This window comes from Micromys minutus (genome assembly GCF_963924665.1).
Source record: "Micromys minutus genome assembly, chromosome: 32".
Lineage (NCBI taxonomy): Eukaryota > Metazoa > Chordata > Mammalia > Rodentia > Muridae > Micromys > Micromys minutus.
This window is the reverse complement of record NC_137967.1, coordinates 7,249,746-7,266,571: the sequence shown is the minus strand read 5'-3', so window position 1 is coordinate 7,266,571 and position 16,826 is coordinate 7,249,746. Positions and strand designations below refer to the sequence as shown.

Here is a 16,826-nt window from a genome sequence, read left to right as displayed (position 1 = left end):
CCAGTTATTCCAGGATCAGCAAGACCTGGATACCCCAGTACACAAGGAAAGCCAGATTCTGATTTAAAATCACAACTCATGATGATCTTAGAGGGGTTTAAGATGGCCATATATAACTCCCTCGAAGAAATACAGAAATACGCATCAAATATTTAGAAGCCCTTGAAGAGAACAAGAGAACACACACACACACTCACACACACACACACACACACACACACACACAAACACATACACACATTCATACAGGAACCAAAGAGGAATACAGGACACACCAAACCCACAGAGAATACAGGGAAAAGAACAACCATCCAGGTGAAGAAATTGAGCAAAACCATCCAGGATGTAAAAATGAAAATATAAACAATAAAGAAATCACAAAGTGAGACAGTCCTAGAGTTAGAAATACTAGGAAAGATATCAACAGTCATTGACAAAAGCATCACCAAAACAAAACAAAAGGTCGAAGAAAGAATCTCAGGGGCAGAAGATACCATAGAAAACATTGATACAGAAGTCAAAGAAAATACTAGCTGCAAAAAGGTTCTAACCCAAGGCATCCAGGAAATCCAGAACACAAATAGAAGATCAAAACTGAGGATAATAAGTATAGAAGAAAGTGAATGTTCCCAACTAAATGGACAGTAAATATCTTCAAGAAAGTTACAGAAGAAAACTTCACTAACCTAAAAAAAGAGATGCACACAAGCATAAAAGATGCCTAAAGAACTCCAAATAGATTCTATCCAAAAACAAATTCTCTCCTTTACATAACAGTCAGAACACCAAATGCACAAAACAAAGAAGGAATATGAATAGCATTAAGGGAAACAAGTAACTCATGAATGCAGACCTATCAGAATCACACTAGACTCTTCAACAGAGACTATGAAAGCTAGACGATACTGAGAATATGTCATACAGATCCTAAAATAATACAAATGCCAGCCCAGGCAACTATCTCCAGCAAAACTCTCAATTAACATAGATGAAGAAAAGAAGGATAGGGGAGAGTGACTGCTATCAGACTCAGGGCTTGCCTTCACAAAACTGAGCCTGCAGAGAAGCTTGCTGGAGCTCTCCAACCAGAGCTCATGAAGACAGAATAGAGTCACTGCAGTCAGAACTCACTACCTGTCCGAAAAGAGACAATCACCCAGAACCAATTTCCTTCCTGAGCCTATGGTCCCTTAGATCCACATGAGAGACAGGCTCCAGTCAAAGACAACAAGATCACCTAAAATTACAGACAACCAGATGTGAAAAGCAAGCCTATTGAAATCAAGGCTGCCCACTCTTAATCTATCTATACAACATAGCACTGGAAGTTCTTGGCAATGCAATAAGACAAGAAAAATAAAGTGATTCACATTGGAAAGGAAGACATCAAAACATCACTAATTGCAGGTGATTTCATAGTATACTTAATTGACCCCAAAAATTTCACCAGAGTACTTTTGAAACTAGCAAACAACTTCCAAAAAATTAACTCCAACAAATTAGCCTCCTTACTCTACTCAATGGACAAACAGTCTAAAAAAGGAATTAGGGAACTGACACCCTTCACAATAGCCACAAAGAATATACAATTACTTGGGGTGACCCTAACCAATGAAGTGAAGTATCTGTGTGACAAGAACTTTATGTCTCTGAAGAAGGAAATTGAAAAAGATCTCAGAAGATGGAAAGATCTCCCATACTCATAGATTGGTAGAATCAACATTTTAAATATGGCTATCTTTCCAAAAGCAATTTACAGACTCAATGCTATCCCCATCAAAATTCCAACTCAATTCTTTACAGAGTTGGAAAGAGCGATTTGCAAGCTCATCTGGAATAACAAAAACCCTAGAATAGTGAAATTTATTCTCAAGAATAAAAACACTTCAGGGGGAGTTATCATCCTTGATCTCAAGCTATAGTACAAAGCAATTGTGGTAAAAACTTCATTGTATTGGTACAGAGATAGGCAGGTAGATCAATAGAACAGAATTGAGGACCCAGAAATGAACCAAAGCACCTATGGTCACTTGATCTTTGAAAAAAGAGGTAAAAACATCCAATGGAAAAAGCACAGCCTCTTCAACAAATGGCATTGGTTCAGCTGGCAATGAGCATGTAGAAGAATGCAAATCAATCGTTTCCTAACTCCTTATACAAAACTCAAGTCCAAGTGCATCAAAGGCCTTCACATAAAACCAGGTACACTGAAAGTATTAGAAGAGAAAGTAGGAAGAGCTTAGAAAACATGGGCACAGAAAAAAAATGAACAGAATAACAATGACTTATGTTCTAAGATAAAGAATTGACAAATAGTACTTCATGAAGTTGCCAAGCTTCTGTAAGGCTAAGGATATTGTTAAGAAATCAAAATGGCAGGCAACAGATTGTGAAAGTATCTTACAAAATTCTACATCTGATAGAGGGCTAGTATCCAATATCGACCAAAAAAAAAAAAAACCTCAGGAAGCTAGATTATAGAGAATCAAATAATCCTATTAAAAATAGGGTACAGAACTAAGCAAAGAATTTTCAGCTGAGGCATACAGAATGTCTGTCAAGCACCTCAAGATATAAATGCTCAACATCCCTAGTCATCAGAAAAGGAATATCAAAACAACGATGAAATTCCACCTCACAACAGTTAGAATGGCAAACATAAAAGCATTTAGTTGACAACAGATGCTGGGGTTAATGTGGAGAAAGAGAAATACTCGTCCACTGTTAGTGTGATTGTAAGATTGTACAACAACTCTGGAAATTAGTCTGTGGTTCCTGAGAAAATTGGACATATTGCTACCTGAAAACCCAGCTATTGCACTCCTGGACATATACCCCAAAGATTCTCCCACATATAACAAGGACACATGCTCCACTATGTTTAAAGCAGCCTTATTTATAAGAGCCGGAATCCAAAAAGACCCAGATATCCATCAACAGATGAAGGACACAGACAATGTGGTACATTTTCACAATGGAGTACTAGTCAGCTATTAGAAACAATGACTTGATGAAATTTATAGGCAAATGAATAGAACTAGAGATTGACATCCTGAGTGAGGTAACCCCATCACAACAAAACACACATGGTATGCACTCACTGATAAGAGGATACTAGCCACCGAAAGGTCTGAATACACAATATCCAAGAAACAATTCATGGACATTATGAAGCGCAAAAAGAAGGAAGGCCAAAGTGGGAATTCCTCAGTCCATCTTGGAAAACAGAACAAAACTCTCATGGGAGGAAATGCAAGGTCAAATAGAGGAACAGGGATTGAAGAAAAGATCACTCAGAAGCCTACTCACCTTAGGATCCACTACATATGCAGTCACCAAATACAAGAACTGTAGCTGAGCCCCAAAAGTACTAACTGTCAGGAAGCAGAAAGACATGCCCCTAAGGAACTATGCTACAGTCATATGGATACAGCTGAGCATGCTTGCAGCTAACCATCTCTGAACTCGGGGACCCAATGAGGTTGCTAAAAAAAGGACCTGAAGAGCTGAAAGAGGTTGCAACCTCATGGGAAGAACAACATTATCAACAAAGCAAACTGTCCAAATCTTCCATGGAGTAAATCACTAACCTTTGGGCACACATTGAGAGACCTATTGATCCAGTTTGGTATGTAGCTGAAGATAGCAGTGTCTGTCATCAATGTGAGAAGAGGCTTTGGTTCCAGGGAGGACATGTTTTCCCTATGTGGGGGTATGCCAAGGCAATGGGGTAGAGAGGGTGATTAGGAGGGAGTGCACCTTTGTGAAGGCAAATGGAGGGGAAGGTAGATGTAAGCAGAGCTGTGTAAAGACATAACATCTCAAATGTAAATATAGAGTATCTAATGAAAAAGACAAAAGAGAAAAAAAACATTTTATAACAAAACCAGATTTACACAATATCTTTAAAAAATCCAGGCATACAAAATGTAACAGATTGAAAACCCCAACACAAGGAGAGAAACTGCACCCTAGAAAAGGTGAGAGAGTGTCTTCTATCAACTAGCACAAAAGAAGACAGCCACACAAACACAACTCCACCTCTAGCAATAAATATCAAAGGATACAACAATCATTGGTCCCTAATATCTCTCAACATCAATGGATTCAATCCATAATAAAAGACATAGACCAACAGACTGGCTGCATCTAGAGAATATCATCCTGAGTGAGATAACCCAGTCACAAAAGAACAGACATAATATGCAGTCACTGATAGTGGGATGCTAACCCCAGAGGCTTGCACTCCCCCAGAAACAACTCACAGACTGTATGAAGTCCAAGAAATAAAGAAAACAAAAAAATATACATATATTTACAAAACAAGAAGACTTTGACTATTTCCATGTTGCGTTTTGTTTTGCATGTACTTTACGCTTATTGTAACTATTAGGTTTTCAATGCATACTGTCAAGCCCTTGAAAAAAATCAAGTACTGACTAAAAAAATATATTCACATGGTTTTATGTAAAAATTATTTCAATGTCTGAAAAACAGTACTGACAAAAATGTATAATTTTAAGCAAAAAATGTTTAAAATCTGTACATTTATCTTTATTTTGTAAAATAAAGTCGTTTAAAAAAAAAGTAAGAACGGAAATTTTACACTTATAAAAGAGAAATTCACCAAGATGAACTCTCAATTCTGAACATCTATGCTCCAAATTTAAGGGCACCTATATTCATATAGGAAATCTTACTTAATCTCAAAGCACACATTTCAGGTCACACAATAATGTGGGAGACTTCCCCACCCCACTTTCATTTATAGACAAATCATGGAAACAGAAATTAAACAGAGATTTAGTGAAACTAACAAGTTATAAACAAAATGGATTTAACACACACACACACAAATATGTATATAGTATACACATATATACATGTTTATGCTAAAACAAAAGAATACACCTTCTTCTAACCACATCATGGTTCCTTCTTTAAAACTGAACATACAATCAGTCACAAAACAGGCCTCGACATATACAGGAAGATTGCAATAATTCTTAATGGAGTTGATGATTTGTAAGTTGAATTTTAATACAACACCTTTCTATTGAAATTCAATTTGTTTTAGAATAAAATAATCATTTCTTTCAAAGAATTCCATTGTGAGAAATGTAATAACCGTATATTACATAAAAATATTTAAAATCATACATAAAGAATGAAACAACTTTCAAAGTGATACGAAAGGGGGCCATTTCTGAACATTCTTAGAAAATCATGTAATTCTGTGTTGTGTGGTGTTTTATACTTAATGGATGTACAAATGTTGAACCATATTTGCATTCCTGGAATAAATTCTTTCTTTGCTGAGAGACTGATCTTTGTGTTGTATGTTCTGCTTTTATGGTACATGTTTTTGTCAGGAATGAATCTTACATAATTATCAAAGAAAATTTTCTTTAATTTACCTTATTCCCTGTCATTGTACATTATATTTATTTCCAGTTTTTTATAAAGAGATGTTTTTCTCTTCTATGTGAATGAGCCTCTCTATTCTCTGCATGCAACCAAGAAATGTCTTAAAAAATAAATCAGCCTTGTTTTGATTTCATTTTGAGACACTTACTAAAGTGTTTAGTTATAACTGAAAATTATTTGCCACCTTTGTCTGGTTGTTGTTATTGCCGATTTTGATGTATTTTAATAGTCATTTCTTTGGAGTTCTAGTGTTGTCTGTGTGTTCCTTTGTTTGACCTTTTGTTTACCTCACTGATAAGTGTGAAGGAGTTCTTCAAGTTTATGTAAAACTGATTTTATGTGACTATCAGTTTCTGTAATTGTGTTCATTCATGAATTTTGTAAGTGTCCTTATATTCTATGGTATGACATTTTGTGTATAATAACAGTAGTTAGCAATCGGGACTCTTAGTATTTCATAGCTGTAAAATTTACCTCACCCGTATCAACATCTGTTCCAGAGGTGTGTGGTAATGGAGGAGATTACTGTGTAATAAGGAAGAGAATATTGTTTAGTTTAAAGGAAAGAACATCAAATGATGGCAAAAAACAATTTTGTAAATGATAAATTTTGGAAAAAGGTTTTGATATGACAAAGGTATATTTTATGCATGTATGAAGTCTTCAAAGAATTAGTAAAAGTATGACCCAAGAAAGAGACACCTAATACAGGAGCGTAGGAATTGGTTCCTGATGTGACAATATATTTCATTTCAATATGTTTACTGCTGTGTATTTTGAATCAAAAAGTTAGCACACACTCACCCTTCTACGTCCTGTTGCCAACTCAGTCATTCCTTCAGATAAATGAAAAAGTTGACCATGTGGAAAATATGGGCTGAATTGTCCTATCTTCACCTTAAATGCAACATGTTGTGAGAAATTCCAAATGTGAAAAATGTCATAATCTTCCTGCAGAATTTCTCTATGTTTCATAATCACTCTGTCCCCTTGAGGATTAATAAAGTTGACCTTTCTCAGAAAGGAATTTACCTGTAAGACAAGGATCATTCTACACTGTACTTAGGTTCCTTCAAGGCACACAATGGATTATGATGACTTAGAAATGGCAACGTCATTTAAAGAATGAAAGAAAAATCATAAAATAAGCAAATGAAATGAAATGATAATATTCCAAGAATTTCAGTCCACTCAGAGAGACTGCCAAACAAACAGGAAAAAAACATAAATGCAGAACCAAACACAGATATGCAACACACACACACACACACACACACACACACACACACACTGACAAACACACAGAACCACTCATATGTTTTCTGAGTCACACATATAATACAGCTATACAATTTTTTACACAAAAATATACATAAATGTTGAGACATATATGTAACCATCTGAGAATCTCTAAATGACTATGCAGTTGAAAACACCAACAAACATCCAACAGAAGAAACTCTACCTTCAAGCATGGAGAACTGACTCCATTCCCAATGTCTGTTGCCTGATTATCAACCTGTTGCAGATTCATCTCATGGAGTGCATGGGCCATGGCATACACAGCATTGTATATGTTATGACTACCATCACTAAAGACCATGTTAAACTTCTGTTCCTTTAGCCATTCCAGTGAGACATTGGATGTATAGTCCTCTAGTATTTTACAGTCAGATGCTGAGGATTCATTGGTAAAGTACTTCCAATCTGGCATTACTAGATACAAATCTTTGTTTTTGGGATGGTACAATTTCTGTACAAAATTTTTAAAGCTAGAAATCTCACCATGGTGGGGCAGAAAAGTAAGAGTCCCATAGAATGTGCCATGAGTTAAGTCTCTCTTACTGGTAGGGAAATTAAATTGTTTTGTGGTGACCCATATTCTCTGTATAAGAGGAGATTCCCACATTCTGAAGCTCAATTCAATAATACTCACAGCGTCCCCATGAATAATAATAACATTAGTAGATGACATCACAATCTGTTTATGGTACAGTTCAGTTTTGTAATAAGCTGACATAACATAGTTTACTATGTTCACAAAGGCAAAGCAAATTCCCTTATCTTCACTCTCTTTTATCATCTCTGAGAGAAACTGATTGCCTTGATCATCATAGGTGATGACAAGGCCGACCCAGTTCCAGTTGAAGTAAAGTAAGAAGGAGACCATTGTCAATGCTAGAGATGTGTGCCTTGGGGCCATCTGATAGAGATAGGGAAATTGTTCATTATCACTGAAGATGGAATGGAAAGGTCCATAGGTCAGCTGAAGGAGCTACAACACAGAGAGCAGCATGAGGTGCGGTGCACATAAAAACCTGTGATCATATTTACCTGCAAACAGTGATTACCTGTGACTTGTCCTCTCATCTCTGATTCAAATGAGTAAATGAGGAAGCCTGACACATACACTTCTAATGGGAACTGCAAGCATGGCAGTTTAACAAACGTGAAACAAAACGTATTTGCATGTTACAATAACTGCCATTCTGTCTTTCAGCTTCTGTCTCGATATCTCTGTTTTTCATGTTTGGACGGATTTTAATATATTTACAACTTGAGGATATTTGACCATTTTTTTCAAAGGCATTTTTTATGACTTAATTCAGAAATACTTCTGATATTTAACAGGATTTTTTTATGAATACTACTGCTTTAGATTTTAAGAAAAATATTCTAATTATGTATACTACAGGTTTCGATCCACATAAAGATGCCAGAGACTCCTTTTTAGAATAAGGTTCCGAAATACTGTGGGATTATCTGCCTTGTACACACTCAGAAAAGAGAAAAACAGAATAAAGTAAATATAAAATTGTAAACAATTTTGCCAGCCTAAAGTGTTAACAGCAGAACAGATGTAAAATCATCCTACTAATTACCCAGGTATTTTGGGGCAAATTATGTATAACTCATAATTTGTAACTCTTGAGGAAAATACAGAGAAAAAAAGTTAGATTGGATGGGGTTATTTCCTTCATATGAAGTGTTTTATAATGAAGGAAAAATAATTGTGTAAAAATATGAAAGAACAAGCTATCAGAACCACCAAACCCTTCTCTCTTAGAAAGTTCACTTATAAAGGTCCACTCTTGAATCTTATGATGAGGAGACAAAAGAAAAACAAGATAAAACATAGCAATAATTTCCATGAACATTTGAAATAACCATTAATTATTAAAGAAAATGACTTAACATAACTATACCAGTACGTCACTGAAATTTTTGCCAGCGTGTGTAAGGACAGTTGACACTCAGAACATTAATGGTTACTCACACATTCACTGGTAGTAAAATGGCTAACTCCGTAGACTGCACTGGAGATTTTCACCCCATCAGTGCCACTGAAAAGTCATGAGCTTCCAGTTTAAGAATAGTCTGCCATTTCATTGCAAAAAATACTTTAGAAACTTAAATGTTGGGTTATTGAGCAAATGTTTGTAAATATAATTCTGTTCCATTATTGTTTATCACTGATAACTAAATTTTAACTGCTCCATGAGAGTAAGTGATCCATGATTGTAAGTGATAACTCTGTTATTTTATGGTTTACCAATAATAATCTAAATGTATGACCAAGATAACACATTCTAGGGACAGAATTAATATGCTCTATGTTTTGGAACAACATGAATACATCTCTGCTTATTGAGATTTGTATAAATAATACTCTGAATACCAGTCTGTCAAGACAGCTGGATTCTTTCTACCACCATGCCAGACTCAATTCTTCATGACCACCTCTATCCCTCCTTTCAGGAATCTGTCAACTTCTGGAGGTGGCCCCTAGCAAAAGACCTATCATGTCTCTGATCAGTAAGTACCATGAAACTGCATAGATTGACATAAGCATGAATCCAGTCTCATCCACTGACTTTCTTAATTGATATCAAAATCCTCCAAAAAGACCTGACTTTACGAATTCCTGGCCTATGAAAACTCACACATGGAGATATGAAGATATTCAGGTATAACCCCAAATACATGGATGTTAACCAATCAGGTCCTGTAAGCAGAAATGAACACACAGTTTCTTCATAACATATATAATTAGGAATACGCATATTTATCCTTTTATATACAGGTGGTGGAGTTGTCATAGTATTTCCATCACAGTGGCCCAAATTGTATGTTATAGTCAAAGACATATTAGGTAAAAGGTCAGGATTCCTGTTGATTTCATCCACTGTAAAGGCTAATGCCAAAGTATATTTGTGGTGTTTTGTTGTTTCTCTGTAAAAGAGAACAGTGTTTATTGTGGACAGATGTCTAGGCATGATCACTTCTACTCAGTAGATGCAGTAACCTGTACAGGAAAAAATTATGTGACCAATTTCAATAAGTCATTACTGTCTAGAGTGCAACATAAACTGTTATGAGGAGGGTTTTATGTGAAGGATCAATGTATATATCCTGTATACCTTAGCTTCTAGGCTTTAGGCCACCTAAGAAAAGCAAACCTTTTATTCCATTAATAAAAAAGAGAAGATAGGATTGAACCTGTAAAAGAATTAAGCTTGTTTCTTGGTCTTCAGACTTAGCAACAGGAGGGAAGATTCAAGGATTTGCCTAAACTTCATCTTCAGACCACCCATGAAATATTCAATTTCATTTACAAGGAATAATTTAAATGCACTTACAAGATATTCAGAGTCTGGTTAAAATGATCTTTCTCCATAGGCTTCTGAACTGCTCCAAGGATAAAGGCACAAGTTGTTCCCAAGTCTTTATCCTTGACCTCATTCAAATTTATTCTCCAGAAGCAACTGGGATCAACGACATTTGCCATGAGAAGGGGAATGTTGAGGAAAAAGAAGACTGCCATCAAAATGAACATATTTTCCTGTCTGAAATCTGTGCAGAATGGATCGTGAAGTGCCATGCATATCAGAGCATCAAATTTCTACCAGCTTTTATTTCTCTGGGCAAAGGAGATGTTTGTTGCATACTCATGATTCGTTTGTTTTTCAGATTGTTCCTGAGCCCTGGTGAAATTTAAACACTTTCTTCCCTGTGGCTCTGCAACTGGTGTCCACAGCCCACATAATAATGAAGGGTAGGTAAATACTTAGGGAAAAAAACCATTTTAGGCTCCATGACATCACTCATGATTTTGAATGCCTGGAAGGAAGCCCTTTTGTTCAAATTAGGTCCTTGGGAAGTTTCAACAAGGGGATTATGTGAACATGATTAGAAATGAGGTCAGTGGATTGTGTCAGATGATTCACATGACATAATCAGTAATAATACAATCAGAATATCTAAAAATTGAATTACAAAGTCCAAGTCAGAGAGAGGCAGGCTCATGTTTATAGTCACATTTGACCTGGACAGCCACACTGATTCTTGTTTGGAATCACCCTAAAGAATTTCTTATAAACCTACTTCTACATGCCTCCTCTCCTATTAAACTTTGCTCTCCCATACTTAGGTTCATTGGCAAGGAGGGATGCTGAAGAATTTAAAAACCTCTATTAATGTAGGTTTTGAAATTCCTCAGCACAAAAACTGTTGGTAACAGGAATCCATGAAGAGCTCACTGGAGGACCCTGTCCAGATCTGTGAACTCTGAAGATTTTCTCTCAGTAATGTGAAATGTAAATCATACAAGAAACAAACCCAAGTGAATTTTTTCGTTATCTTCCAATAGTTTTGATTGTAGAATTACAGAGGTTCCTGAACATCAAATACCAAAGTTGTATCCTGTTCTGTAAGGAAAGCTAAGTTTTGAATTAGTATTCAAATTATACAAATATATGTGTAATGTTACACAGGAGGGCTACATGACAGGGAGGAATGAGAAGATGCAGCTGTTCTATAGTTAACATGGCTTCCCAGAGATAAATCAATACACATACTATCAAAAGAATAATTAAGAATGATCTCTTTTATTACTGCGTGTATTCACCTCTGTCTAATGTTCAAATAGGAGACACTGAGAATGGATTTCTTATTTCTTATAAGCTGTCAACTTTAAGTCTCCTTTACGTTCAGTCCTCACATTAAGTTTTTAACAACTTACATATAAAAAAGGAGCTCCCATCACAGATGGGAGATTTACTCAGCAAAGATATTCCCATAATTGTTTTTCATTTTTTATAATCTCTTTTGTTTTATTTTAGAATGATGATCAAGCAGCCAGAAGCTGGGGTGAAAGTCTGCTAATCAGAGACACAGTAAAACATCCAGCTGACCTTCCTCCTCAGCAGACACACAACCAAGAATGCCCCTCACCCTTATACCATTACTAAAGAAAACAATACAACCGTCCAGTACCCCTCCCTTCTAATTCCTGTGCATCTCTATTCATCTTCCCGACTCCTCACTTTTTATGGATTTTTCTTATTAATCCTATTTCCACTTCCTGTCAACTGGTTACCTCTTCTGACTCTAAACCTATGGTTTATTTTATTTATTCCTGTTTGTAAAATTAAAGCAGAAAACTTCAGGACTTAAGGTATGTGCTAAAGTTGAGCCACAGCACAACTAAAAGTAGTGTTTTTTTTTTTTTCAGTAAATAACACAATCTCATGGTTTACAATGAAAATGAATATCTTGCAACACAGAATAACTTCTCAAGTATACCAGTGCAATGTGTCAGTGACAGGGCCCTAAATAGAAGTCCCCAGTAGATGAGAAAGACAGGAAAGGTAGAATGTAGAAAGGGTGAAGGCTGGGGTGGGGAGGTCCTTAGCAAGCTATGGCTTGTGTCAAGTAAGCTTCTTAAGAGAATAGCATTTTGTAAATGACTCACTTAAGGAAAGTGGAAAGAAATGAGCGAAAATGGGAAACTTCCAGGAAGGCAGCAGAATGGACCTACAACGGGACAAACTCAGGGGCATACTAATTAAATCGTTATACCAGGGAACACAGGGTATATCAAAGGCATTACTTAAACCCTACAGTGGTCTTGGGACTGATAACCATAGCCCCATGTGGTGGGAAGAGTTGGGCAACCAGGATCTGTGGTAACCACTCCCCAGAGGCCTTGACCTCAGATCATTACCACCTCTCCCAAGCATGGTCTTTGCTTTAAAGGGGGAGTTCTTCCTATGGGCCTGCAATCCCCTTCAGCTCCTTCAGTCCTTCCCCTAACTCTTCCATTAGGGTCTTCAGGCTCTGACCAATCCAAAAACATCAAGATACAGCAGAGGACTGCCTGGTCTGGTATCAGTCAGAGAAGATGCACCTACAGAAATCCTCCCATAATCAAGCCAGTCCTGCACACATTTTTATTTTCAAGGAGTACTCACCCAGAGTTCTCTTGCCAATGTGGCAGAACTATCCTTTTTCTCAATAAGAAAACTAGCACTTTATGGTAAACAGGCTTTAATGCTGGTTGTTACCATAGAATGCCCCCCTTGTGGAGCTGTTTAGAGGCTCTTTCTTTGTTATGAAGTGGGCCTAGTGTCTGCTTGTAGATCAGAGTCATCTACTTTCTTTTTTTTTTTTTTTTTTTTTTTTTGTAATGAAATTACTTTAATGCAGTTTTTAAAAAGAAAACCTTAAGAACCAAACATAAAGTTTTAAAGTTGGCACCTTCTATAACTGTACACATCCTAAAACAATCGTCTATACTTCCTTACAGAACATAATTCAAACTCTGTTAGCATTTCAATGTATTCCTAAGGAAACAGTAAAAGAGCATTCAGTACACCCCATCTGAAGCAAAGTTCATAATTCTGATTTATGGCTATGACAAGGCAATTAGCTTCTATTGAAAACTGCAACCAGTGATAAAACATATTTAACATTTGGTCTGATGATCTTTAATATTGGTTAAAGGGATCTGATATTTGTTGCCAATAAAATGTACTTTAATCCACTGTTTAAAAAAAAAGAAAAAAGAAAAGAAAAAAATGCAGCTGTGCTTTTTCTCCAAATACATAAGACCCACACTATTTACACACTTAAAGGACTTCAGATTCATTTGCGTGAGCATCTTCTTCATGGGGAACTGAGCACTGCAGAGATGCAGAGACCCCATGCCTGATGATCTATAAACCACAAAAACACTAGAAGAAACATTCCTGTTCCTTATCCTAATTTTGATCCGAAATACAAAACCGACTGATTTTCAATTCTGAAATCAGTCACGATTTCAAGACCTAGGAGACCTTAGGGTTTTTAAATCTGTGAAAACCCCGTCTCAGACTCTTCTCTGGTCAATACTGGTCCACTGCACAGAGAGGCACACACACAGAATGGCCACACTGGACGAAAGAACTCAGTCTCAACACCACCAGCATCCTGGTGGCCTCACTCACCCTGAGGTACATGTGACCTGCAGCATCTGGGGTGGGTACAGGGGCCATTACAACAGATGGAGAAACACTTCAGCAAAGCAACCATTAGTTGTCCATAGGAACAGTGAAAAACAATAATTTATATATGTATAGATAGATAGATAGATAGATAAATAGAGAAATAAAAAATCACAAACCAAATATAAAACTAACACCATTCCATTTATCCAAATTTGGTTTTGTACTTCCGCAGTGTCCTGGGTCAGCACATGCCAACATTGTCTGCATCGATATAAAGTCCTTGTACCCAGTTATGAAAACTGCTGTTTGGACCGTAAGTCACATATACTGGGATGATTAAAAAATCAATTTATTCAGTGACTCTTTGCAGTGCACGCACCAGCTTGGCAAGAGGTGAGGGATTAAGAATGAAACGGAAGCCATTTATTTTAAACTGGACAAAGGAGATTTCAAATGAAAACCTTAAAGAAGGGCAGGGGAGCTTAGTGGGAATATGAATCCTAGACATCACAAAATACAAAGATAGAAAATAAAAATCAAACAGTTTGGTCAGAATGTAGGAACATAACTGCCTTGAGAAGTCTGAGAAGTTACCTAACCAGAATGTGCACTGCCGTAGGTAGATTGCCACAGAAGCGTTCAAAGGTGTTCACTGACTAGTCAACGAAACCTCAGCATCCACCTCCCAGGCCACGTGTTCCTGACCCATCACCACTAGCTACAGGCAATTGTCTCCAGCTGCTGCTCCGCCTCGGCGGCCATGGCTGCGGCCTGCAACTGTTCCGTTTCGCTTTGGATGGCACTGGGGGTGACCTGCTTCCTTTCACTGTGCATATTGTTCTCATGCCTCTTCAGATCCAAGGCCTTGGCAAACGGCCTTTCGTTGCGGTGAACCCTCTCGTGCTTCTTGAGGTCTGGGGCCCGGATAAATGACTTCCCGCACACCTCGCAGCTGTAAGGTTTATGCCCCGTGTGGATTTTCAGGTGGGCCTGGGTGGTGAAGCCTTTTGTACACATCTCACAGACAAACGGAATGAAATAGCGAAATACCTTGGAGAGCATTGGTAGTAGGTCTTTTATGAATGTCTGATAGAATTCAGCATTAAACCCATCTGGTCCTGGGAATGTTTTGGTTGTGAGGCATGTGATGACTTTTTCTATTTCTTTATAGGTTTGGGAACTGTATAGATTGTTTATATGAACTGGATTTAACTTTGGTACCTGTTATTGCTCTAGAAAATTGCTGATTTGCTCTACATTTTCCAGTTTTGTTGTGTATAGGTTTTTGTAGTAGGATCTGATGAATTCTTGAATTTCTTCTCTTTCTGTTGTCATGTATCCTTTTTCATTTGTGATTTTGCTATTTTGGATACTCTCTATTTGCCCTCTTGTTAGTTTGGCTAAGGGTTTATCAATCTTGCTGATTTTCTCAAAGAACCAGCTTCCTTTCCCTGTCTACTCTTTGTACAGTTTTTAATTTCTATTTGCTTATTTTCAGCTCTGAATTTGATTATTTCCTGCTATCTACTCCTCTTGGGTGTATTTGCTTCTTTTTGTTCTAGATTTTTCAGGTGTTGTGTCAAGCTTTTAGTGTATGCTCTCTGCAGGTTCTTTTTGAATGCATTCAGAACTATGAGTTTTCCTTTTAGCACTGCTTTCACTGTATTCCATTAGTATGGGAATGTTGTGTCTTCATTTTCCTTATATTGTAAAAAGTCTTTGATTTCTTTCTTTATTTTTGTCCTTTAAAAACCTATACTTAATACAGTACTGTACAGTTTTCATGTGTATGTGTGCTTTTTGTTGTTATAGACGACCTGTCTTAATACATGGTGATTTGATAGGAAGCATGGAACTATTTTGTTGTGACTGACTATGTGGTCCATTTTGGAGAAGATGCAGTGAGGTCCTGAGAAGATATATTCATTTATTCAGTATGAAATATTCTTTAGAAGTCTGTTAAATCCACTAGGTTCATAATTTCTGTTAGTTTTAATTTGTCTCTGTTCAGTTTCGACTTTCATGAGCTGTCCATTGATGAGAGTGGGGTGTTGTCATCTTCCACTCTTATATTGTGTGGTGTAATATATGGTTTGAACTTTAGCACGGTTTCTTTTATGAATATGGGTGCCCTTGTATTCGGAGTATGGATGTTTAGGATTGAGAGTTCATCTTGATAGATTTTTTTCCTGTAACCAGTAAAAAGTGTCATTCCTTGTCTTTTTTTAGTGACATTAGGTTGAAAATCTACTTTATGTGATGTTAGGATGGGTACTCTAGCTTGTTTCTTGGAAATATTTGCTTGGAAAGTTTTTGTTACAGGCACTTTTCTCTGAGGTAGTGCCTGTCTTTCTTTCTGAGATGATTGTCCTGTTTAATATTCAGTCTGATAATCTATATCTTTTTATTAGGGAATTGAGTCCATGGTAGTTAAGATATACTAAGGAATAATGATTGCTGTTTTCTGTTATTTTTGTTGTTAGAGGTAGAATTTTGTTTGTATGCCATTCTTCGTTTGTTTTATATTTGGTGTGGAAGAGGCCAAAATTATTTGTGTCAAAATTATTCAAAAATTCTTCTATAAAAGATATAAAATTATGTGATTTTTGAAATGGGGTGTCTAGTTTTTGAAAAGAGTCTACAGTCTCTGTTTTACTAGTTTTCTTTTAATGCTACAAGTGTCCATTTGTCTTCCTCATTATTCTTACAAAGGTCTTGAACCTGGATTCCCAGCACCTGACAAGTACAGTCCAGTTGATCTTTGACCCTTTAATGATGTTCAAGGGCTCCTCCACTTACAGTGTAACCACAACATATATAGGAACACATACAATAAGTAAGAAAATATGAGAAAATATTGATAAAATTAAAGATTGGAATATAATAGAAATGGAATTATAGAGGAGACCACTTATTATATTAAATTTGTGTAGGATTCACTTGAACTGCAGTTTAAATATAAAGTATTTTTTGTATAAATAGCATCATCCATAAATTTACCACAAGAAGAATGTGAAAGTTATTACAGAATGTATTCCTTACAGGGTCACTTTTAACAATGATATTTCTGTAAAGACTAACTTAGGGAAGTGACACTTTTTATAAATGCTGATGCATTTTAGACCCATTCAG

The 16,826-nt window shown here is 36.5% G+C and overlaps 2 protein-coding genes across 5 annotated transcripts in view; one reads left to right on the top strand and one right to left on the bottom strand.

The window, feature by feature from the left end:
- Positions 1 to 10,264, bottom strand: part of LOC308413774 (vomeronasal type-2 receptor 116-like) — a gene marked incomplete at both ends in the record, with an annotated part of 49,359 nt that extends 39,095 nt beyond the window's left edge. For 2 of the 4 annotated variants that reach the window (XM_080908820.1, XM_080908823.1), the window contains 4 exons: positions 6,232 to 6,459; positions 6,893 to 7,702; positions 9,372 to 9,660; positions 10,068 to 10,264. In XM_080908820.1, the coding sequence (XP_080764946.1) occupies positions 6,232 to 6,459; positions 6,893 to 7,702; positions 9,372 to 9,660; positions 10,068 to 10,264 (1,524 nt within the window). The remainder of the gene's footprint in view (positions 1 to 6,231; positions 6,460 to 6,892; positions 7,703 to 9,371; positions 9,661 to 10,067) is intronic. The other 2 variants (XM_080908819.1, XM_080908821.1) reach the window with 1 other exon arrangement.
- The window catches only part of LOC308413593 (vomeronasal type-2 receptor 116-like), a gene marked incomplete at both ends in the record, with an annotated part of 711,488 nt that overhangs the window by 329,028 nt on the left and 365,634 nt on the right, over positions 1 to 16,826 (top strand). The gene's annotated exons all lie outside the window — the stretch shown is intronic.